This window comes from Vulpes vulpes, chromosome 16 (assembly GCF_048418805.1).
Source record: "Vulpes vulpes isolate BD-2025 chromosome 16, VulVul3, whole genome shotgun sequence".
NCBI lineage: Eukaryota > Metazoa > Chordata > Mammalia > Carnivora > Canidae > Vulpes > Vulpes vulpes.
Genome location: NC_132795.1, coordinates 93,325,977 through 93,351,672, shown reverse-complemented (window position 1 = coordinate 93,351,672; position 25,696 = coordinate 93,325,977). Strand labels below are relative to the sequence as shown.

At 46.0% G+C, this 25,696-nt stretch overlaps 1 protein-coding gene across 2 annotated transcripts in view; it reads left to right on the top strand.

The window, feature by feature from the left end:
• Positions 1-25,696, top strand: part of SPRED2 (sprouty related EVH1 domain containing 2) — a 115,885-nt gene that overhangs the window by 73,896 nt on the left and 16,293 nt on the right. For both annotated transcript variants that reach the window (XM_072741072.1, XM_026017806.2), the window contains exons 2-4: positions 10,491-10,668; positions 18,493-18,661; positions 20,693-20,757. In XM_072741072.1, the coding sequence (XP_072597173.1) occupies positions 10,491-10,668; positions 18,493-18,661; positions 20,693-20,757 (412 nt within the window). The remainder of the gene's footprint in view (positions 1-10,490; positions 10,669-18,492; positions 18,662-20,692; positions 20,758-25,696) is intronic.

Below are 25,696 nucleotides of genomic sequence, written 5' to 3'. Positions count from 1 at the left end.
TAGACCCCTTTTGTGCTAGTATAATTCTTACTTGTGACAGAGCAGAGAATCATTTGATGCTGAGCTATACAAAAGAAAGCTTTTCAAAAAAATTTTTTGACTTTGTTGAATTCAGTGGAATTGTAATTTTTTTAAAAAAATTAAAAATTGTATCATATTTACTTCTTTGTTGTCAGAGTTTAATATCTGGGAACCAGTGTTTTAAAACTCAGATCAGGGCAGCCCGGATGGCCCAGTGGTTTAGCGCAGCCTTCAGCCCCGGGCCTGATCTGGGGACCCGGGATCGAATCCTGAGTCAGGCTCCCTGCATGGAGCCTGCTTCTCCCTCTGCCTGTGTCTTTGCCTCTCTTGCTCTCTCTGGGCCTCTCCTGAATAAATAAATAAAATCTTAAAAAAATAAAACTCAGATCATTTAAACTCTTCCACAGCCTGCTATCAAGGTAATTAATTACCTACCATATAGATACTGGACAGATAAGGATACAGAGGCCCCATGTGGTTGACCAGGACACCCACCTAGGATTTAAGGGCTCATGCTCCGGGATCTCCAGCTCCCTAATTCCCACCCCCCCTCCCAGGGTGAGGAAATTAGGATTTCTGCTATTAGTAGGAATTAGAGCAAAGAGTCTTCAAATTTCAAGAAATTTCTTCACTGATTTCTTCACTGATTGTGTATCCCCACACACACACACTCACAGTAAACTACCAAGCCTGTCCTTCCCCATCACTCCAGGCTTGACCTCAGCGGGGCCTTTCTTCTAACTGTATGCATTAGTTACCTCAAGAGGTACTTGCTCAGGAAAGTTATATTGACACAGGGAGAGTTGCCAAAGAGCCATTAAAAAAAAAAAATCTGTCTTTGATACAACTTCTGAAATTGCCTTTTCGCGTGCAAAGTTAAGATTTACTTCAGCAAACACTTCATTTGGCAGATTTAAAACTGCCCAGTGTTATGGTTTTAGCTTGTATATTAGCAGAACAGCCCTCATGCCTTATCTTTATTGTGCCCTAGTTGTAAGCAACTCCTCATCACGGATATTATATATTTAGTATTCTTGTGGCTGCTGAATTTAAGTGCTGGGTATAATATATATTTTTTTAAGATTTTATTTATTAGCACAAGCAGGGGGAGGGGTAGAGGGAGAAGTAGGCTCCCTTCTCAGCAGGGATGTGGGGATGTGGGGCTCAATCCCAGGACATCAGATCATGACCTGAGCCAAAGGCAGATGCCCAACCAACTGAGCCACCCAGGTGCCCCTAAGTGCCGGGTTTAAATGTTGACAGGAAAAGTTTTGTTGTTTTTCAAAACTACAGCTCCATTCCTAAGACATTTGATATATTAAATCAAAAGATTTTAACAGAAGAAGAAGAAAAAAAAAAAAAAACCAAGAGCAGGATAAGTAGGATCCAGCCGAATCACTCTTTTCCTGTGGAGGATTCATACTTGTTCAAACTACAGGCGATAAAAGTTAGAGATGAAATGAAAAATTTCATTTTGAGCTCAGTACAGTGGACTGAGTTTAATATAACTTTGTAAATCTTGCTGGGAAGGAAACTCAGAAAGGTGATTGCTGGCAGGCCCACGCACTGCTGTCGGCGTCACCACCTGTTCACACACCACAAAGGTCGGCCCTTAGACTGGGGGCTCTTGGCTGAGGTCGGGGCGCAGAGGCTCTCCCTGGCCTCGGCCGGCTGTCCGGTTCTCCAGCCCGGTGGAACTGTCGGGCATGCTCCCAGGGCAGTGCTCCCAGGCTGCAAGGATGTCAGGGGACCCCTCAGTGCCTCTGGTATTTCCTCAACTATTTCCTCAAAGGCCTCGTTAAGCCACTGTAAAGCGAATGAGCCTAACGTCCAGTCTTGATCTTTGTCCTTTTTCTGTCTTTGCTTCACTTCCTTTCCTTGGCCATTACGGGTCACCAGACACAGCAGCAAAGAAAGAGGGAACAGAGCGGTGGATGGCACGCTGCCCGGTACCCTCCACGTGGGCCAGCCCTGCAGAACGTCCATTCCTGAGGACATCTACAGGGCAGGTGCCTTGGCCCCGTGTGAGAGAGAATGTGCCAGAATGTCCAGTGCACGTGCTGCTTTGGCTCTTAAGGCCGGAAAGTGTAAAGTAGCACTTGAGATTAGAAAATGTGTCTATTTACAGTGTTGTAACTTAAAGGAAGGTATTACAGAGGCACGGAGCAGGCTAAATTGGCACTCTGTTCAGGGTATGGGCATTTATTATGAAGCCTAGATTCATTCACTGGCTTTGTCAACTGGGAGTTTGTGATCGTTTTTCTAAAGGAGTATTTTTGTATTCAGTGTCGATAGGAACGTAGAAATACCAGTGGCCATATCTAATGAACTTGTGAGCTTTGGTTTTAAGATTTTACTAAAAGTAATAATCGTTCGTATTTCGAACACCCAGTCTTGCTGGCAGTGTCCTTCACAATAATGGAGAAAGCAACCCTTTCCATGGTGTGCGTTAGAAAATGGTGTGTGGGTGAGGGAGTCTATTTATACGCGTCAGTGTAGCTAGGTAGCACAAACAACAAAGATGCTGTGTTCATATGTGGCATTTGAGGATGGGAAGGGACGTGCCCCATACCTCCCCCTCCGAGGGTGGGACTTGGAGGGCTCTAATGACTTTGCAGAACAGCAGACAAGACTAACGTGGGGATTCCTCAAACATTTTCTCATACCCTCGCTCACGGGTTCTGAGCCCAGCACACAGTAAAGGAGGAGAACCTGTTCACACCCCTCTGGGGCTCCCACGGGACCCCAGGCTTGGAGCCTGTGCTGGTTCCTGGATGAAGTCAGTGTAAGACAAGCACCCACTACTACCATGACCTTTTGGGTACCACATTTATATATTGGGGTCCCGTTCCTGGAAACTCATTACATTACCATTTTTAAAACACCTGCATTGGCCCTGCAGATAGAACATAGAACAGCTCTGTCGTAACACCCTCTGGGGGCTTTGCTCTGCAAGGGCGAGATGAGCTGTGGCGTCTCCGAGAAGCAGCAGTACAACGGAGATGTCCTGTCTCGGTAAATCTGGTCCTGGGGAGAGAGCTTTGACACCAGGCGTTCAAAATCATGGTGTTAGTACCTGTTCGAGTATGTGGATCCTTTTCCCAGCAGACACGGGGGTAGGGCAGTCCCCAGCACGACTGCGTGGCTGAGGTCACAGATGTTCAGTAACTGTAGGGAAGGCTTTTTCTTAAGCGATCTTAGCCTACTTTTCAGCTTCCCCAACTCCAATATCCTGCAAAGCAGTTTTCTTTATGAAGCAAATGTTGGACATTCAGAAAATTCCTTCTGTGCTTCTAATGCCTGCTCATCGGCGTTTGAGAGGAGAGCTGATGGCTTTCCAGAATGGGCTGCTGCCAAGATCTAGCATGTTTAGGGGCTTTTCGTGCCACGGTTTTCTGTAGTGGCCTAACTGTACAGACTCCACATTTTAGTAGACATTAGGTGGACAGAGCAAGTGTCCTACCTCTAGTGGCTGGTACAGAGCTGAAAACCGTGTTACCGCCATGCACAGAACTACATTATGGATAACTTCTTGCCTGTAATTTGGGAATGTGTACATTTCTGAGACCAGAGCAGTCCACTTTTAAAAAATAAAGTAGTTGGTACTCACTGGAGTGTCACCCCTCCTGAAACCACCACCTGCTTAAATAGCATATGACCAATATCTGGCTTCTCGGTGCATTTGATTCCGCTGAAATAATTTGTTGATTCTAATTTTTTTTATTTTTTTAATCTTTATTCATGAGAAATACACAGAGAGAGGCAGAGACAGAGGCAGAGGGAGAAGCAGGCTCCATGCGGGGAGCCAGATGTGGGACTTGATCCTGGGTCTCGAGGATCACGCCCTCAGCCAAAGGCAGATGCTCAATCGCTGAGCCACTCAGGCATCCCGATTCTAATTTTTTTTAAATGACGAGGCCTGTATTTCCTATTTCTGCACACACAGAATACTTGATATACGCATATGATCAATAACATCGAAGACTCTGTAAAATCTATAGGCATGAGGATGAGAGGGGACGGGGGACAGTGCGCCTGGCTCCCCTGGAGGACCTGTGTCGTATTTGGCTCAGGTGTGCAGGGGAAGGAGGCCTGAGAGCCAGGATTCCGGCTAATCCCCCTCCGGGTCTGGTGGCGGGGAGCGGGAAGGAAGGGGGCAGGCATGCTGAGCAGGACGGGGAGAGAAAGGAGCCGCCTCAGCAGATGAGGGCTGGCCCCGAGGCGGGGGCCCTGGGCACTTTGGGGGCCGAGTAAGGGGCCTAGGCTCCGTCCCTGGGGCTTGCAGGGCAGGGGCAGGAGCACGGGGCCACCTCGCACATGGCAGGTGGAATTCTTTTCCTCTACAGGTGTGCCCGAAACGGAGCCCCAAACCAAGTGTCTAGAAATCCGACTTGCATTGACAACTGCAGGAGCTCCGTTTTGGGATTTTCTTGTGTTGTCAAGGGCCTGACAGCCTCCCTGCTACTCCGCTCTCTGCTAGCTGAAAAGGGCCGGCCGTCTGGAAACCCACTCCTTAGTGGCCAGGGGAGCTGGTCTTCAGAGGACCTGTTTTGTCCTCAAAGTCAGACGTTTAGCAAAAAATAATTATGATGGCTGCAACTTACCGAACTTCCCAGTGTCGAGCACTTGGCCTCTAGCACGCTTCTCACCCCCTGAGACATGCCAGCAGGTCCATCCTCTCTGGGGTTTTTGCAGATGAGGAAACCTGAAGCTCCACCAGAGGATTCTTCAGCTACGGAGGTCAGGGTGCCACTGAACCTGTCTGGCTCTGAATGGCATTTACAGACCGAGGTGCCTCATCACCAAGTCCTATGATTCCTTTGTTTGCTTTGTTTACTTCTATATTGTGGGCCAGGCAGGGCCTGCTTTGAATCTGGAAGAGAACTTAGAACATAAAAGCCAAAGACCCAAACCTTGCTGTGTGCCACCTTGGAATCCACACCTCCAAATAAAAAAAAATCTAGTTTTGAAATTGTTTTGCCTCCCCATCCTGCCGTAGGATGTCCCCGCCCTCTGTTGCACACTGACAGATCATAGAACAAATCTTACTTTTACAGATAAGCCCATGTGTTTGGAATGCAAAGCTTTTTCCTCAAAGAAATGACCTTTAAACAGCAGGTCTCCAGTTCAAGTCATAAAAGCCACTTTTACTCACAATGCACTGAAAGAGTATGATACTGTTTGGGTGGCAGTAGTCAGGTCCCATATGTAGTGACACGGAGTCTTTGGGGGCACTTGAGCCCCAGTTCAGACACTAGGGCTCCATTCATTTGGTATTTAGATCGACACGTGGAACTTCACCAGATCCTAATGAGTTACACTGGTTTAAGCAGTTGCTGCTTGCAGAAACATTTTTTTAAAATTTTGTTATTTTTGACAATGATAGCATTTTAAAAATTTCTTCTGAAGCATACCAGCACCATTTTTTCCCTGTGCAAATTAAAGAAAAAAAAAAAAAAAAACCTAATCTGCCCTTGCCCTTCCTGTCTCATCCTCCCCCAAACAAACCAACATCTGGCTTAAACATGTTGTTTAATTCTTTCCAGAAAGAGACAGAGGGAAGGTAGGAAGGGAGTTTTCGTCCCGTATACCTTTTTGGTAGTAGAGTTCACTGATGTTTCTGTTCTGGGTGGGGTGAAGTGCCTGAGTAACATAAATACAGCACAGATAGGAAGCAGTTGGCATGTGGCCATGCAGCTGGATTATCCAGACATCCTTCACAGCTTTTAGTGCAACACTTTATCCCCTGGCTTGTTTTAAATAGCCAGATGCCTCCCTTAATGCTGGCTGATGGGGTTGTTGCCAGAGAAGATGGGCTGGGGGGGCTCTGTTCCCCACCCCCCCAGCACGCACACCCCATCACAGAGAGGTCTGTGCTCTTGGGAAGGGGCACAGGAGGAATTAGGGCCAGAGAGAGAATGTGGCAGGCTGCAAGCAAAGACCAGAATTAGCAGCTCCTGTAGTCTGGAGGCCAAGGGGTGGAGTATTTTTTTTTTTTAAATCTCCAATAAATGAATACTCTTTGGAAGTAAGTTCATGGCACCAACATAAGTAATGCCAACTTCTCTTTTTCCCTGTTTACTTTATCCCCTCACAGGAAAGGAGACAGCAGGGATCCCTGGGTGGCGCAGCGGTTTAGCGCCTGCCTTTGGCCCAGGGCACGATCCTGGAGACCCGGGATCGAGTCCCACATCGAGCGCCCGGTGCATGGAGCCTGCTTCTCCCTCTGCCTGTGTCTCTGCCTCTCTCTCTCTCTCTCTCTCTGTCTCTCTGTGTGTGACTATAATAAATTAATTAATTAATTTAAAAAGAAAAAAGAAAAAAAAAAGGAGACAGCAGACAGCTGCAACACAAAAAATGTAAAAAAAAAAAAAAAAAAAACACATGTTTTAACAAGAGGTGTGTAGAGTTTCAGATATTCACCTTGGCCATTTCCTAGCAGGATGAACCCATAGTACGTTCCCAGAAGATCTGAGAAGGCCGTGTGTTTCATCTTGGAGAGTTACAAATTCTGGGGACCTTTAGTTTTTCTAGAATGAATGGAGCATGGGTGGGAGGGAGAGGAATGTATTTTCAACTTGTCTGCATGTAACTAATCTAAATGAATGTTATCAAGAGATTAGGAATATGGGTTTGAATCATGAGACGAGCGGATTAATGATAGATACCACCTGATTATTAAATTTACTTTTCTTGTTAATGAAATCTTTATCCTATCCCAACTAAGCTATTTTGGCTGATAAGTGAATGAGTATTGAATATTTTTTTTCTTGGGATCCCTGGGTGGCGCAGCGGTTTGGCGCCTGCCTTTGGCCCAGGGCGCGATCCTGGAGACCCGGGATCGAATCCCATGTCGGGCTCCTGGTACATGGAGCCTGCTTCTCCCTCTGCCTGTGTCTCTGCTTCTCTCTCTTTCTCTCTGTGACTATCATAAATAAATAAAAATTTTTTTAAAAAAAATGCATGCTATGAATATTTTTTTTCTTGGAGATTTTGTTAGCTACTAATAACTTTTTAATATTTAAATATGTAAATATTATGTATCTAGCCCATTCATTCCACAGCCTACCACATATAAAACACATGCTGTAGGTTCTAGGAATGTAGCAGTGAACAAAAAGCGCAAAGGCTCTGCTCCATGAAGTTTACATTCTAGTTGGGAAAAGTGGGCAAACAAATAGGGCGGATGTTGTTTTAGTAGCATGTAGAAAGATAAAGAAGGATGAGAAGATTTAAGAGATTGGAGGGTGTTACTGTATATAAAGCAGAGAATCTTCCCTGATGAATTAATCTTGGGCAGAGACCTGAATGAAATAAGGAAATGAGCTGAGTTAGTGGGGAGAGAAGGGTGTGTGTGGGGGAAATAGCAAGTGCCAAGGCCCTGAGGTCATAGTGTGCTTAATGTGGAGGACGAGGGCAATGGGACTGAGGTAGAAAGAACAAGGAAGAGAGTGATAAGTGCTTGACTTTGATTTTTTACTCGGAATAATGTAGGAAGCTATTTGATGGTTTGTTTGAGGAAAGTCTCATAATCTGACTCACCTTTCTATTTTCTTAGGACGTTGGGCAGGCGTGGACATAGGAAGGCCAGGTAGGAGGCTGTTGATATAGTCTGAAACGTGATGGTAGCAGGGATTAGGGCACTGTTGATGGGGGTGATAAAAAGGAGGTTCTGGCTGTATATCCAGGAGACAACCCAATAGAATAAAAAGGTATTGAGAATTAAGAGTTCAATCTGAAACATGTTGCTTGAGATGCCTGCCAGATGCCCTAGGCAGTTGATTTTACTGACCTGAAGCTCGGGGAAGAGGTCTGGGTGGAAATGTGAATTTGGGCACTATTAGGCCCTAGAAGAATTTTAGGTAGGGTGGTTGGCCCTGGCTTGGGCTATGGATGGTTTAGCCATAGTTAAAGGAGAGAGGCAGAGTAATAGTGGGTACAGGTGCAAGGTCCCTTCTGACTTTGCTTATTTCCCCAGGGCAATTAAAGGAAGCTCATCCATCATCCGAGAGGGACAGGCTAGGTGGACCTATGGAATGATCTTCTTGGGGACAGATGAGGGAAATGTATCAGCATGCTAGGGGGCACTTACGAGCCCACTTGAGGTTAGTGACTTTAAAACTAGATCTTTGTCTTAAAAAACAACAACAACAACAACAAAAAGGACACCTCGGTGGCCCAGCAGTTGAACGTCTGTCTTCAGCTCAGGCATGATCCCGGAGTTCTGGCCAGGATCGCTGCATGGAGCCTGCTTCTCCCTCTGCCTGTGTCTCTGCCTCTCTCTGTGTGTGTCTCTCATAAAAAATAAATAAATCTTTTAAAGAAATAAAATAAAACTAAGACCTATGAACAAAGTCGTGTTCAACAGCCTGGGTGGGGCATGGAGTTAAGTAGATGGTGGAATTTCACCAGGGTTGGGGTCTCACCAAGCATTACAGTGAAGAAAGAGAGGGCGATGTGTTGTTTTTGTACAAAAGCGTGTTGTGATAGATTATGGAACGTAAATTGAGCAGTGAATCGAGTGAGAACATGAAGGATATGGGGTCAGGGGACATGGTCAGAGCAATAGATGGTTGGTCCCAGTGGGGTGAAGACTTGTAGGAATGTGGAGGGAGTGAGCTGCGAAGTTGGGAAGTGGTAGCTGGAGAGCAGGATGCTTGAAATTGAGGTTAAGGAGGTGATGCAGAGACGGGTAATGACAAGGTCGCTGTGTGACCTGGGCTTGGGTTACATAAGGTTGGGGGTAAGACAAGGGCGTTGAGGAAGAGTTCCAGAAACTAAGAAGCCAAAGAATTGTGTCCAGATCCTCTGTGTGAATAAGGAAATTACCAAGAATCACAGCAGGGATCATGGTGGAGAGATGGAGGGACAGTTTGTAAATGTCTTCCTGGAATGAGGGAAGGGATGTGGCCCAGAGGTCTGTGGAAGATTGAAAAGGAGGGTACTGGGGGCATGGTCAGACCTGTGAGTCTCAGAGGAACTGGAGAGCACGCCAGTAGCCCGGACTACCCTGCCCCACCTCGCCCCACCTCTAGGCTTAGCATGGAGGGGTGCAGGAGAGAGACCGTGGCCCCAAGTCGTGGGCCCCAGGAGCTCAGCCCCAGAACACGCTTCCATTCAGGTTCAGAAAGTGGAAGGAACTTCTGTGAGGTACCCAGAGCAGTCAAAATCATAGAGACAGAAAGTAGAATGGTGATTGCAGGGCTGGGCGGGGTGGGGGGGGTACGGGGAGTTAGTGTTGAATGGGTCTGCAGTTTCAGCTTGGGAATATGAAAACCATCGTTCTGGAGACCATGGTGGTGACACTGCAGAGCAATGGCAGTGTGCTTGGTGCCCCAGACTCACACAGTTAAAAGGTAAAATGTTATCTCATATGTATTTTACCTGTTTTAAAAATGAAAGGAATGATAAGGAGGTAACAGGGAGCACGGAGGCATGGTGGAGGGGAGTAGAGTCACAGGAAAAGTTGAGGCACAAGGGAGTCCCGGGAAACCTGGGTGAGTGCAGGGTGAGCAGGGGTGTAGGGCAGTGGCCTCTGGTAGACTGGAGATGGCAGCGGCCGGGCGCTGGCTGGCGTGGGGGGTGGCGGAGGGTCTTCCCACCGTCCCGAGGACAGAAGGCCTTCTGTGTTACTCTGCATCGTTATTTCCCCCAGAATCTGGCCCAGTGCCTGGCATATAGAAGATGTGAATATATGTTTGAATGAGTAAAAAAATGAATTCTGTCCAAAGAAAGAAAACAGCAAATGAGAATTTAAAGGGCCTTGCCGAGACACCCAAGTGCGTTTCCCCAAAAACGATGAAGAGTGGAAAGAGCTAGAGTTGGTCTCTGGAGAAGAAAGAGGATTTTTGGCAAACATGCAAAAGAACTTATTGCGAAATTGAAGTTTAGACTGGAAAAAATAAAATCATAAACAGAAGGCAACACATGTGTAGAGGGTATTGGGACTGAAATGCTTTCCCACCTACATACATGATTGCCTGGTGAATGTGCAATTCGGAAGGGAACTATCCTGTTCTTGTGCTAAATCAAAAGATTATTAGTTTTAAAAAATGTTAAGCCTAGGCCATTCATTGTAAACTAAGTCTTAAGGGTTGAAATGGTAATATCCTCTTAAGTTAATAGGTTTGTCTTTCCTAACTTACAGTTAACAAATTACAGCAATGAGCTCATTTATTTTATTAATACAGCCCAGAAACTAGAGAATGTTATGCCTGCGTATGTCTTCAAAGACTCACAATTTTTTTTAAGAATTACTGGGTGTCTTCAAAAATGTATATTTGCCATGTGTTTAGTTTAAGTGTTGGGTCCCCACCCCCCACCCCCCCACCCTTTACCATTGCTGCGAGGCATAGATTTTCTTTCGATGAGTCCAGAAACATGCTGGCTGGTGGTCCCCTTGCATTGTGAAACATGTCCTGCAGCTGCCAGACCATTGTCATGCCCCGTTCTTCTTGTTGTCGTTTTAGTGACAGCTATATTGTGCGTGTCAAGGCTGTGGTTATGACCAGAGATGACTCCAGCGGGGGATGGTTCCCACAGGAAGGAGGCGGGATCAGTCGCGTGGGGGTCTGTAAGGTCATGCACCCCGAAGGCAATGGACGAAGCGGCTTTCTCATCCATGGTGAACGACAGAAAGACAAACTGGTAATGGCAGACATGCACCGCATGGGTTTTTACATCAGCAAACGACTGATTGCTTTATGTTTAACCATAGCCCTCTTCCCCTAGGTTTTGCTGGTGGTGGTTACTGTCGTGTCCCCCCACCCCCACCCCGTGTCCCCACCCCACCCCCTTATTTCTCTGACTTCAAACTGTTGTGAAAGCTTCGGAAGTTAGAGCTCTGGAGCTGATGTCAAATGCAAAACGTTAACCCTGGCCTTCCCGCGGAGGCACTTTTTACCACACTCCAGACACCGCAGGTGCTTAGAAGTCGTGTATTTGGCTGTCCTTGTGCGTCTTTGATGAATTCCGCTGTCTTTCTGTCACTGTAACGAGATACTCAAAACAAAAGCGTGTTCTTTGTTTTGAATCACACTGTCAGGAGCTGTGAGGTCGGGGTTTTTTTTTTTTTTTTTTTTTATTCGTGTTTTTTTGTTTGTTTGTTTTGTTTTTTTAAATGTAGGGTTTCTTCGTGGAGCATGCCATCAAGGCTTGGCTGGTCAAAGGTCAGGTGCAAAGGCCGAATGTCACCCGACATGTGGTTACTTGTCAGTACTGTTTATTGAAAAAATACTGGAGCTTTGGTTTTATACACTAATGAATAAAACATGTTTGTATAAAAGTAGTGGTATCACACATCTCTAATCATTCTACGTGCTTATTAAATACATACTTTGGAGAGTGATCGTTACTCTTTCACTAGTGGAGCATTGGTAGTTCATAACCTACAGTTCCACGAAAGAACTTGGGTGTCCAGGTTTAACTTAGGAAGAAATCTATGATGCGAAGAAAAATTGAATGTCCGAGCCTATTTTTAATTGGTGGCCTTGAACCTGAACATTGCTCCTCTGTGTCCTGTTTGATCCTGGAGTCTATACTGAGAGGCCAAGTGTTGCTTCACAACGTGCAGGATCGTATTGGATCTCACCAGGGAAAATAGCAAGATACCACAGGAAACGTCCGTGTTACGTCTGAGACCCTTGACAGCGAGCGTGTTGTTGAGTTTTATGTGTTAAATGTACAAATGTAATCTTTTGCAACCACTTCTTTCTGTTTAAAAAAGTTACCAAATAGATAAGACAGGACAATTTGTAAATGTTATATATAGATTAACAGAAATGCTATTTTCACACTTGATTCATTTCCAGAAAGAAGATGAATGAAAGTTTAAAAGGGAGAACATAAGCTCATTTTTTAAGAAGGGTGTCCATTCAGGAAATTCCCTACCCATTAGTCAAATAATCAAAACGTCCTTATTTGCAATATATTCTCAATAAAGGCAATATGACCACGCTACCAGTAAGAAAGTAAGATAACTGCCATTTAGCTGACATCTGCCATGTGCTAAACACAACACTAGCCCTTTAGTTAGGTGACATCACCGTGTCTTTACAATAGCCTGGATAATTATAAGCGAAAAAAATTGAGATTCAGAAATTCCCCTTGTTCTTGGGGGACCCATCCTTAGGACCTGGAACCAGTATTTGATACCTGTCACTTTGACCCTAAAACTGAGCCAAAGTCACATGTGTACAACTGCCGTTAGTAGTTTCTCCCCCATGTGCTTATTTTTATTTTTACATAGCTCTGACTGGAGCTCGCCAACAATTTTGTACCTCATTTGCTTTGCCTTAGCAAATTTTCTAGTTGCTGGTATCAGGTTGATGCAACATTGTTTATTTGATCATCTCCTTAGGGTTATTATCATTGTTAAGGTGCTTTTCCTCCCTGGCACCCACCCACGCACCCACCCAGCATTACCTACCTGCATTCTCCACATTTACTATTTTCTTGGAATAATTTAGAGCGTCAAATTTGTATGGCTTTGGATACTTGTACAAAGAACTGCTACCAGCATGGATGAGAATTTCCTTTAACACATGGAGGGTCTTATATTTTAAGTCTTGACCAATTTGACAGAGTAAGAATGCTATCATGTCACTGAGCACTAATGGTTTTGATGTTTTTCTACTTGTTAAACAGCTATGAATTATCTGTCGTTTCCTTTGCTTATTTATCTGTTGGGGGCCTTATTTTTCTCCGTGCTACGCATGCCCTCCCCTATAAGAAAGATACTCCTTTTCATTGGCCATATTTACTGCAATTTGTTACTGACATTTTGTTTTGGTGTTCTTTTTCAACAAAAATTTTAATAGGATTTTTTCCCACTTCTTCCCTTTTTATTTTTATTATTTATTTATTTATTTATGATAGTCACACAGAGAGAGAGAGAGAGAGAGAGGCAGAGACACAGGCAGAGGGAGAAGCAGGCTCCATGCACCGGAGCCCGATGTGGGATTCGATCCCGGGTCTCCAGGATCACGCCCTGGGCCAAAGGCAGGCGCTAAACCACAGTGCCACCCAGGGATCCCTTCCCTTTTTATTTTTATTACTACTTTTGTGTTAGCAAATTATCGTGCCTGAGCAGCGAAGTCTTTTTAGATCTATTTTTTCTTGATAGTTTCACAGTTTGTCAGAGAATATGTCAACGTAGCATGGCCTTTAGATTGTCTCATCCAGCCCCTTTGTTTTAGAAATATAATTATAAACTTGGATGTAACCACTGACTTGTACCTAATAATTGTAAACTTTTACCATTTTGGTCAAGGCCCTGTATGTAAAATAAAACCTCAGTTAAATTTCTGTAACATTCGGAAGGAGGAAGATACTTTATATCTCCACGTTGCAGTGGGGAAACTCAAGGCTCCAAGAAGTGATCCATTTCCTTGGTCTTAAGCACGTGGTCATTAGCAGAGCCTACATTAGAAACCATTTCATTATAAGGCCCTCACACTGAAATCACACGCCCCCATATACCCAGTGCTTCTCCATCTCTCTACCCCTTACACTCTGGGACATTCTGGACTCTTCTACTTGGTGGTACTTAACTCTGACACCCCCGCCCCCCCCCCCCCCCCGCCCTGTCCCACCACACACACACACACACACACACCCTTTGGAGTTGTGGTGACTCCTTTGGCCTCCAAGCTGCCTATTAGAGGGCATGAACCCCACATGGGAGCCTCCAGATGGCATAGGTTGTTGAAGGACACCCCCCCACACACACAAAGTGGTGGAACGGTGAGGAGAGGGTGGAGATCATTTTTGGATGGATAGTATCAGAGTTGGTAGTATTCCAACTAGGACCAGAAATGACTTTTTCTGATAGAAACAGCGTTATCACTAATTTTCCCAACGTAGTGCAGTTCTAGAATTTAGCACTTTGGTTCTTGTTGTTATTTGAATTATAAGTTGAAGCCTGCGAACAGAACTACCATTGTTTCGGTGTGGAAAGTCTGTATTCCAGACATTCATTCAGAAATGGTTATATGGATAATTTTTTTTTAAGCTGGGACAATTAAGTTTTCCTGAGAAATGATATATAAATGTAAAATTTCTGAGTTGAATTATTTTAGATAAAGTAGAGAATTTTACTCCTTACTTCCCATGAGAAACCACCCTGTGAAGATGAATCACAATCTAAAAGGTTGGTCATTCCACTCGTTGTACATGTGCAGATCTGTGAGCATACGTGCACGTTGGGTGGGAGTTCCAGCTGGTAGAGCTCTTTGGGCGACAATTTGGCAGGATGTTCATTTTAAATGTATGTACTTTTTAACCTGCAATTTCATATTTAAACCCAATCCTAGAGTGTTAGACACAAAGATTTAAGGAAAGCAAAGTTTCTCAAACATTTTTTGGTCCCGGGATCCCTTTCTACTCTAAGAATGTATTGAGGCCCCTAAAAGGCTTTCATTTTTTGAGTTGTAGCTACTTATTTTTACCATATTAGAAATTAAAACCTAAATTTTAAAAATCACTTACAAGTCACTATATAACTATTTTCCAGAATAAAAAAATTGGAGGAAAAGAGTAGCATTGCTTTATATTTCTGCGAATCTCTTTTAATATCTGACTTAATAGGGAATTGCTGGATTCTGAGATCTACTCCTGCTTTCAAGCTGTTGCCATTTGTTGTTTTGGTCGAAGTTTATGAGGAAGACCCAGCTTCACACAGATGAGTAGTTCAAAAAGGGAGAAAATTATTAATAGCCTTTTCAGGATATTAGATGTAGATGTACTTGGGTACCACACCAAAACTCGGCTTGGCGTAAGTAGTTTCTGAGATGTGTGATCTGAATCCACATTAATGAACTTTTCAGACTGTTACAGTAAAATCTGTCACTTTAGATAGAGTTGTCTTTCACTTTGGACCTTTTACTCATTCCTGATTTTGTAACGTCATGTCATTTGAAAAATAATGGTTTACTGGGTGCCGCGGATCTTCCAGATGTTGATACATTTAAGTCTTATAGTATCAAAAAGTCAACATTTCTCGACATCACCACTAATAACATTAGAAAAGTTAAATGTTGGGAAGCTGTCCAAAATTCTAATTTCACTGGAAAGTGCAGGTTTTAGTATTGGCAACAGATGCCTCCAGTTGTTTCCCTTGAAGTGCCGGGCTCGCCGTGTTCCTTTTCAAGAAAGTATCTGCCAGATCCCGGGCCGAGTAAACCGTAGTTCGTCCGCCGGTGGTTCTGTCAAGGAAACCTGGCGATCCATGAAGAAGGCAGTTAGTCCGGGTCACACTGGAACAGTTGCACGAGGACCTTTCCTTGCCACGGTCGCATCCATATGCAGCAGGCGAGACCAGCTGAGCAAGTGGCCCGCCCCTCGGTCCCCGGCCTGGAGCCCTGCCCGCTTCCCCCTCAGCAGAGCAGCACCGCCCGGCGCACTGAACGCAGGGGCAGAGGGGACAGTCCCCTGTGTGCGCCTCCCGTTTCGCCTCACAGGCTAAAAGCCGAGTTCAAGGGTCACGATTTAATACCTGCTAACTGCTCCGTGGAGGACACGCCGGCGTGAGCTGGCCTCACCCGGCCGAGGGGTCGGGGTCGCCAGTTCGCTGCCGCCCCACTCGCTGTGCCTTTCGCGTCCCCGCCAGAAATGCTGACAGTGAAAAGGCCAAGAACAAACAAAAAAGGTCTTACTCTGTGAAAATAATAGTTTTGCCGTCCTGGACCCCGTGACACGAGTGGGGGCCGGAGAGGGCAGTCCTCCCAGGGGCGCCCGGGACAGGACTGGGGACGTGGAGAGGATGTTCGCCCCAGCGCTGTCCCCGGAGCGACCGGCCGGCGATCCCCACGTGGCCTCAGTGGCTGAGCTTCCCCGGGTCGGCTCCAAGGTCCGTCCCCCAGGGGGGTAACGGGCAAGCGGCAGAGCCAGTCGCAGGCGTGGCCGCGCTTAGTCGCTTCCGTGCATGGAAAGAAGGCGCAGAAGGGGGCAGGAAGGGGCCTGGCCCTGTGTCCCCCCGGGCGGTGGCCGGCTCTGGAGGGAGAGAGGAACAAGCACGGAGCCCTCATGGATTTCATAGATTTTTTTAAAGCTCCCAGCGAGGGATCCCTGGGTGGCGCAGCGGTTTGGCGCCTGCCTTTGGCCCAGGGCGCGATCCCGGAGACCCAGGATCGAATCCCACATCAGGCTCCCGGTGCATGGAGCCTGCTTCTTCCTCTGCCTGTGTCTCTGCCTCTCTCTCTCTCTCTCTGTGTGACTATCATAAATAAATAAAAAATTAAAAAAAATAAAATAAAGCTCCCAGCGAGAATCTATAGTCCTTTTTCTCTCCCCGTGCATCTCAATTAAAAGGATAATTTGTTAAAGCCTTTCTCAAGTTTTGAGTTAATGCCAAACTCCACTAGAGGGTTTATACCTGCGAAGGTGAAAGCATCTGAACTTTTTCCTTTTTCTCACTAAACAGATAGGTAATGATGTTCTTTCCTCTGACAAGGACATAAAGAGAGGGTATTTGGTCCCCTTGCCCTCACTGATCTTAGATGGCTGAACTTTTCTAAGAGTTCTGTACCTTCTCTAAGAAAATTTACCACTGGGAGAATTTTAAACCTGGAAAACATCAACCAAAGACTAATTTTTTTTCACCCTAAAAACACGGAGAGGGGCGCCTGGCTGGTTCAGTCAGTAGAGCATGGGACTCTTGACCCCATCGAGGTCATGAGTTCAAGCCCCATGTTGGGGTAGAGTTTACTTTAAAAAAAATAGAGAGAAACTGGAAGTCTGTTTTTTACAAAAAGTTTATTTTGAGACTTTGAATTGAGACTATTAAATTCTAAAATAGATAACATTTGTTGGTTAAAGCCTTGGTTATTTGGATTTCCCCAATTTGGAATGGGGCTGGGCTGACATTTAATCATTGCACTATTCTTAGAGAAAAATGGCCATAATAAGCAATTTAATCATAAATAGAACTATGTGAGGGGACTTTTGTCTTCTTTCAATACAATGTGATAAAGTGAACTGCTGGGATCTCTGTTTGATATACCAATGTCACCATTATACTCATCTATTTATTAAGTCGGGGACCATTTATTAGGCAGTGCTTAATTTCTGTTTGCTTAGATGTATTCTTGAAACTTGTCTGCATTTAAAGTTGCTCTCTAATTTGAACTTATACTAATTTAGGCAGGGCTTTTACTCTTTCTCTCTGCTTAGTCTAAAATTAATAAGATCTGATTTTGTTAAATGTGGAGCTTTGCCAGAACAAGATCAAAGCTATTAAAACTTAGCAAAATCATCTTAGTATACCTAATGAAGCCGTAGGAGTAAATACTGTCCCTATTTTGGTTTGTGTGTGTGTGTGTGTGTGTGTGTGTGTGTGTGTGTGTGAATAAAGAATGAAGTTTACATTCACATGACGGCACTGCTTTTATTATATAATATTAAACTCTGGTGTCTTTATCAACAACAGCACCGTGCTGGACATGGAGTTATTTTGTAATGCATCTTGATCTTTTACAGCTTGGTTAAGGGCACAAGGCTAATGCACATGAAACTGTTAGAAAATACTGTGAAATCAAGTACCAAATTGTGAAGGTCACAGGAAGACCTGGAATAAATAAAAGAGTAAAATGTGATGGTGGGAATATCCTGGGAAACGAGCGTGACCCTGTTAAGTTTCTCATTTGGTGTTTTCCGAGCATGTTGGTGTCTGTGTTCTCTCGTTGATAGCATTGGCGTTATTTCCATTTTAAAGAGAAAAAAAAATCAAGGGTCTGAAACAATTAGCTCCAGGTCACAGCTTTAGTAAAAGGCATTTTCTGGGACTAGATCACTAGAAACGTGATTGTTGGAATAATGCAGATCAAAGTTTACAGGGTGGGAGCAACTGAAATGAGGTTGATACACAAGATAAAAAGGAAGTGGACCTAGTGGTCAGTAATACAGGAGATAGAGAAAGCAGAAGAGACGGAGACAGGCGTGGAGATTTTGAGATGGAGAGCGTGAACAGAGAAAGGTCAGCATTGCTAAATATGGGAAGTTGGCAGAAATTTCAGAACAGGTTAGTTAATTTTTTCAACATGTTGCATGTGAAGTCACTGGGAAACACCCATCAGGACAGAAGAGGGAAGATTGAGAGCCATGAATACAAAGGCCCTGACATAGAAGTAGTAGACCTGAAACAGGAGCAAAGCCCCCAAGAGCTGGGCCTTGGTGTAGTGCCCCCCACAATCAGGGGCGGGAGGAATTAAAATGATGGAGAATTGGGACGTTAAGTAGTACAGTGAGGCTTACCAAAGGCGAACGGGGTGGGGGACCATCAGCAAAGAGCAGATGGTCCACGAGGCAAGCAAAAGCTTCTTTCAAGATGGAGAGATTCACAGATGAGAGAAGGCAGGGATTGGAGGGTTTTCGTTTGTTGCCAGCAACGATGGATGGTTCCTAGTTGGGTTTTTGTAACCAGACACCATCGTGTCTGCTTCACAAGTAACCAGCCTGTGTGTTTTGATCCTTCAGGTGGTATTGGAATGCTATGTAAGAAAGGACTTGGTCTACACCAAAGCCAACCCAACCTTTCATCACTGGAAGGTCGACAATAGGAAGTTTGGACTTACTTTCCAAAGCCCTGCAGATGCTCGAGCCTTTGACAGGGGAGTGAGGAAAGCAATCGAAGACCTCATAGAAGGTACTGGATTTTGTCACTGTGTTCTTACAGGGACAATGGGAATGTTCCAAGGTCTTTTTTTATTCCAGTTGTCTGCCATATTATCTTTGTGCTTTATTTGGGGGAGCCCTGGGGGCTAGGTCAGTAGATGCCAAAACTTCAGGAACCTCCACAGAGAACAATTGCAAAGTGACAGTGTATAGGGGGAAAGGAGATGGGTTCCAGAGTAAAGGGGTGATCCCATTTGGTTTGTAGACTCTGCTCTGAAAAGCTAAGTTCTGGACTTGCATGTCGATGGCTTGACAGATGTCACCTTTCTCTGACTATTGAAATGGCTTTGGTCTGGTCCATGTGGGCTCAGAAATGGAGAATGGATTCTGATGGGCCCAGAAGGCTCCAGGTCTTCCCACTGCCTTCGTGTAATGAGAGCCCAGGGTGTTTGGCTGGTACCGAAAAGGAAGGCGATCTGTGACTCCTGGAGCCGGCTTGGTCTAGGCCTTAAGTCTGTGGGTGAGTGGGTAGTAGACATTGCATTTGACTGTGGCCTGGAAGGCTCTTGGGCAGTCAGTTCTCGTGGGCTTTCCTGGAGTCCGCACTTCACCACGTTCAGTTATCCGTTCAGAGAATGGAAAGTGCCATGGCCAGGACCCTGTTGAAGAAAGAAACAAGCAAGGCACGCGAAAGCCGAATTCAGGATTCGGAGAGGTTAATTACAGAAGAACGTGTGCTGCATTTGTTTAAGATTTGCAGTGTTCGGATGGCATTTTCTCCTTTGTGGATTCGGGGTGAGAGCAAAAAAGCAAATCTTGTAAAGAAGACTCGCTTAACATCGGTAGTAAGAGAGTTCTAGCTAGAACACGAGCCTCTTGGCTACAACCATGTGATGGCCAGAAAGGCAGTAAAGACCAGAGTTCACACGATGGGTCTGACATAAGGTGGCAAATGTTTAAAATGTTATTCAACGTAGCTTTTAGACGTTTACAGAGAAAACAGCTCCTATGTTATTGATGGAATTGTGCTGTGTGCCATTCACTGAAGCTACACACAAATTTGATTCTGTCACTTGTAATTTTTTTCTCTGTATATGCCCTACCTAGTGGTTTTCTATGAGACTTTCCGCAAATGCCAGTCGCCTGGAAGAATTGAACAAGTAGAGAAAACTCCTGAAAGATCAGTAGTAATTGCACAGGGGACTTCTTTTTTTTCCTGCAACCTCTTTGTTAGAAATTTAAATCGTTCGCATCCCTTTCTGAGCAATACTTCTAATTCCAGTTGTATGGAATAGCAGAATATTTTCCAGATGCACGTTTTGAAAGACCTAACCAAGAAAAGGAGATAGAGAAGAAATTTCCTTTTTGGTATACCTATCACTTGGGCAGGTTTTAATATGTTTTTCCTTTTGGCCACTAACAGTGTCCGTTAAGCTGGTCCACGTGGTATTGGGTACTGTTAGGGGAAGAGAGAGAAGTTATATGGATCTGCATACCGGAGTGAAGAAGGAGATGGACAAGTAAATACCCTAAATGCCCAGATCATTCCATGATAGAATAAATGGGGTTTTGAGTCCAGTGTCGAATTCCAGAGCAAGAGTCGTAACCGTCCAGTCAACCCTTCTTGTTGGCAGAAGAAAAGACCAGAAAGCTAAGTCCAGGCGACGGGGAGACTGTGGCGGGTCCCAGCTCGGGGACCACTGTGCTTCGGAGCAGCGGGCTGGCTCCCCTGCCCACTCAAGGTGCCTCTCTGGGTGCTTCTTTGCCAGTGGCCCCTGCAGAAGTTTGAGGGATTAACTGAGAGCTACAGTCGGCAGGTGTGATTTCCGGAACGTTCTAGCTAGAGTCTGTTAAAGAAGAGTGAATGAAAAACGTTTAATTCCCAGGTCATGTGTGTCTACTGATGATTCGCATTCGAAAGGAACGGAGTGTGGTTTCATTAAAATATGTTTTTTTTTTTTAAATGATTGGCTTTGACTTATCGTCGGAAATGCGTTCTACTGAATTTTTTTTCTTTCTTTCTTTCTTTTTTTTTTTTTTTTTTTTTTTTTGATCTTTTTAGGTTCAACCACATCATCTTCCACCATCCATAACGAAGCTGAGCTTGGCGATGATGACGTTTTTACAGTAAGTTCCCTTTGTCCTTTGCTTCCCGGATTAGTTGGTGAATAGTCAGAGAGGGGTTTTGTTAAAGGGTGTGAGAGACACTTTGGAGTTCGGCATTTGCTGTTGCCGTTGGGATGCCAACGGGGGAGATCTCCGTCTTGTCCCGATTTTTGCTCTGCTAGCTGAGCCCATGTTGCCGTGGTCCCGTTAGCCACGTGGCACAGCAGATCTGCTCTCCCTCATCTGTCCGTGGTCTTCCCTAGTGTGCAAGACACTTCAAATCAAGGCAAACTGTGGGACACCTGGTCACCCGACTCAGTCTTCCGTTTAAACAACCCCCTCCCTGGCATCTGAGGGGAAAGCCCAGAATAGCCTTTCTGATGAGTAATTAAATGTCCGATAAGAACAGCCTGAAGGCTGAGTTGAGGTTAGGCCCAGGTATGCTAAGGCAGGAAAAGGCTTGGATGTTTTGACACAGCTTGAGTTAATGGGATATGACTGGACACCAAATGACTCCTCAGCTTGCTTCTTCATTGAAGTCTTGTGCTTCTAGAAGTTAATTAACAAATAGTTCATTGCACGCCCGCAGTGTGCTTGGCGCGGCGAGGAAGCTGTAGGGCAGCATTTTCAAACTCTTCTCCTTGACCCACTAGTAAGAAATATTTACATTATAGCGCAGGACACACACACGTAGACACCTGAAACCAGATCATACTTCATGTTCTGCGTTCTCATTTTTTTTTCCTCTTCCATTTCATTTACTTCCACTTTCTATTATGAGACTTTTAAAGCACCGCAGGAAAATTCAAAGAACAACTCAGTGAACACCTAGATTCCGCGGTGGAAACATTTTCTCCCATTTGCTCTCCCTGTGCATGTGTGTACTTACCCATGCACATGCACGTGGTTTCGGTTTTTGTTTTTCGTTCTCGTTTTTGCAGATCCACTTGAAAACGAGTTCAACCTCAGTGCTTTAATTCTTTTAATACTTCTGCATGCATCTCCTAGAAATAAGGCGTTCTCTTAGGAAGCATGACATCATGACTGTAACCTAGGAAGGTTAATAGGAATTTTATATCATCTAAGAGTTCCCCACTAGTTCCTCACTTACCCCAAGTATCTTTCATAAGCTGTTTTCGTATTTTTAAATATTGGCCTCAGCCCTTTGAAGGTGTTTCCCAGTGCACTCATCATGGAACCAGGGATTTGAAAAATGCGACTTTGGGAATATAGAGGTGTGTAACCTGTGCCTCGAGCCCTCGTGGAGCTAGCAGGATGGTCTGCACAGAGCGGAGAGTGACCCATGGGAGGCTGGGGGAAGGGCCCCGGTGCGAGGCCCAGGGTGCTCCACCGGGAGGGCCCGAGAAGGCCTCTAGGATGGAGGCCAACCCAGACCTGGGGGGAGGCATTTGAACCAGGCTCGGGAAGGGGCCTCCTCGCTGGCAGGGAACACGGTGGCGAGCTGCCCGAGGGCCACGGAGCCCAGCCTGGCGTGAACAGCGCGTGCGTGGGGGCGTCAGGAGCCGAGCTCCCGTGTTCCCATTGAGCGGCTGGCGCGAGGCGGCCGGAGCAGGCTTCCTCCAGCGCCCCGCAGCTCCCCCCAGCAGTTGGCATGTTGCTTACATCTGTTCCTTTGTCACGTTTTTCGAGAGACAAACAACAGCAGGCGGGTTAAAAGGTGGCTTCCTGTGCTCCAGAGCAGAACTGTCCCTCGCAGCTGCTTCCCAGCTACCTGCCAGGAGTGATTTATAGACCCGCGGGGCCGGGAGGGAGAGGGTGATGGTGGCCAGGGCCCTCCGGGTCCGGTCCGGAGCGAGTGTGCGGAGCCCCTGGTTCCAGACACCCGCGGGCCCCCAGGAGCCGCGCTTAATTGCCTCCCGGTGGACCTTGAAGTCTGTTTGCCTTTGTAGCATCTGTTGACAAACAAGGACCTATTAGTAATAGCACCTCCCTCCCCCAAGCAGGCCTGGCCTAGGCCTTTGACTGTGAGGACGGGAGGGTCACCTGATGTGCGGTGTCCAAGCCCCCCAAGGAGCGCCCCCACGGACTCCTGCACCGTCCACGGCTTCCCGAAGCTTCTTGTCGTCTAACTTCTTGATGGGACAGATATTAAGAACTTGGGGCTCATGCAGTACGGATAGAGTATAAACAGCGAGAAGACCTTCTGAACAACACGATGGACCAGGATTATGAGGGTTTTCTGGGAGAACAGTGTGTGTAAGGTTGAAACTTGAGGAATGGGGGTGAGGGGGGTCTGTCTTTGCCACGAGTGCCAGGGGGTTCCGTCTGCTTCAGGGGATTCCTTGGGGCAGGAAGGAGCACAGGACCTTGCGGACAGTGTGTTGATGCGTGTTCTACGGTGGGAAGCAGTGGAGGAAGAGACACCCCAACTCCCCCTGGAGCTGTTGGGTGCTCACCGAGCGCGGGCTGTCCCTGCTCACACTTTCCCAGCCCTCCTGCTGATCCCCCAAACCAGCTTGTCCTCCTGACTCCTCAGGATTGTGAAACCAGGCTGTGATTCCTCAGAGGAACATCAGTGCCCCGCTTGGTGTGTGGATGAGCGCGTGCGCACACGTACACACACGCGCGTGCATGCTCCGTGCTTCCGCGGCCACCTGCCGCCGCCCCGCCGTGTCCCCGTGCCTGTCTGTTCCGTCCGATGCCACCAGCCTGCTCTGTGTCCACGTGCTTCCTGCCAGAGCCACCAGCAGAGGCTCCCGATGAGTGGCCGTTCTGATTTTCTGAGTTTGGGCTGTTGATTCATTCTTGCGTCCTAATAGTTCTCCCTCCCATCAGTTACAGTTGTTTGGTCTCCTTTAAAATTCCCAAGCACTCAGATGGCGATTCCTGTCCTGCCACTTGAAAACCTGCCCTATTTCTGTTTTTAAATTTTTTATTTGCTGAATGACTGAATCGTTATCTAATTAGAAGCAGGATATTCACCACGATAGTCTCAGCAATCCTATAAAGCTTTGGTCTAAAAGTTCTCTATAAACAGGTGATCTGAACCTCAGATACAGTGTGTAACCGTCAGAGGTTTACGTATTTTATTCATTTGCCTTTTTTTTTTTAAGATGTTATTTATTTATTCATGAGAGTCACAGAGAGAGAGGGAGGCAGAGGGAGACGCAGGCTGCATGCAGGGAGCCCAATGCGGGACTCGATCCCGGGACTCTAGGATCACACCCTGAGCCGAAGGCAGATGCTCAGCTGCTGAGCCACTCAGGCGTCCCTGTTCATTTGCCTTATTGTTATCCTGGGAGGCCCTGCAAAGTTGGGTGGTTTTTCAGGGATTCTTGGTAGCTTTGTGTCCTGTTTTTCTAGCTGTGTTTTCTGCTGTGTCTACAAAGAGGAGCTGAACAACTAGCATTGTCAGTCCCTTGAAGCTTTTGACTGCTCCTGAGGCTTCTTGCCCTTCCGTTGACTCTTTCCCCCTTGCAACACGGTCTCACCCCGGGCCCTCTGCTCATGGGGACCTCAGTCATAGTGACTGGCACAGGTGAACACAAATACTTACGTGGCAAGGGTGTGCCTGACATTACGTATGCAGGTATCAGGTCTCAGCCATTTGGTAAAATTTGGAAGATGAGTAATGCAAAAAATATAAACAACAACAACAGGTTAGCATTCTGTTTAACAGTATTTTTTGGCATTGCTGAGGGTTGGCATACTCTTGTTGGTGCCTCTGACCGACAGCTTCTAGTTTTTTCATTTCAGGGCTGGGGAGACGGAATGGAGAGACCCTCAAGTCTGTTCCCGCTCTTGTGCTTTTGTCCTGCAGAAAAGACCTGTGCTTTGGCGTATCTCGCGGAGGAGGCCCGTTGTCGGCCTGAGATAGGAACACTTTAGCTCCCTGGATAGGCTGAGCTGCTTTGGTCCCCAGCTTAGGACTCACTTCCTCCCAGCTTCCCACAGTTGGGGACTCCGAGGCCAGAGGATTTGAAACGTACAAGAAAAGGGGTTTGGGTTGGGGGGGAGAAGAGGAGAAGTAGAAACAATGGACTGTATAGAACGGCTCTGTGTTTTATGGCCATTTAATGAAGAATTTTCCCAAATCCTATTTCGTAGGGTTGGATCCATAAAACCCAGTGGTTTATTTACTGCTGCCAGAGTCTAAGATTATTTTTTAATCGTTACTAGCATCTTCATAGATAGACAAGGATAATTTTAATGCGATCTGGGGAGAACGCAGCTGTAGTGTATATGGACACATACTTCTAGAGCAGGCTAATCTAGAATCTGCCGTCAAGTGTTGTCCCTGCTTCAGCTGTCATTGTGCTGAGTGGCTGGATTCTGGCTCTAAAGCTGGAGGATTAGGGAAATATTTGCTTTATAGACAGATACTTGGGGGTGTATAAAATAGCTAAGTCTTCATCTTCCATAATAAGAAGTCCTGAAATAATAACTAACTCTGCAAATCAGGAAAAAATCCTATAGAACCAACCACACAGCATTAAAAACAGTGGAGGGGCACCTGGGTGGCTCAGTCAGTTAAGAGTCTGATGCTTGATTTTGGCTCAGGTCATGGTCTCCGGGTCAAGAGATCGAGCCCCGCCAGCAGCTCTCCGCTCTGCAGGGAATCTGCTTGAGATTCTTTCCCTCTCCCTCTGCCCCTTCTCCTGTTCTCTCTCTCTCTCTCTCAAATAAATAAATACATCTTTAAAAGAAAACAAAAACATGGAGAGAAGCACGAGAAGAAGGAGCCACAAGAATTTGTTGGTTTTTTGTTTTTGTTTTTGTTTTTGTTTTTTAATTTATGATGGGGACACAGTGAGAGAGAGAGAGAGAGGCAGAGACACAGGCAGAGGGAGAAGCAGGCTCCATGCACCGGGAGCCCGACGTGGGACTCGATCCTGGGTCTCCAGGATCGTGCCCTGGGCCAAAGGCAGGCGCCAAACCGCTGCGCCACCCAGGGATCCCATAGCCACAAGAATTTGAATTGGAAGTGTATTTTTCTCCG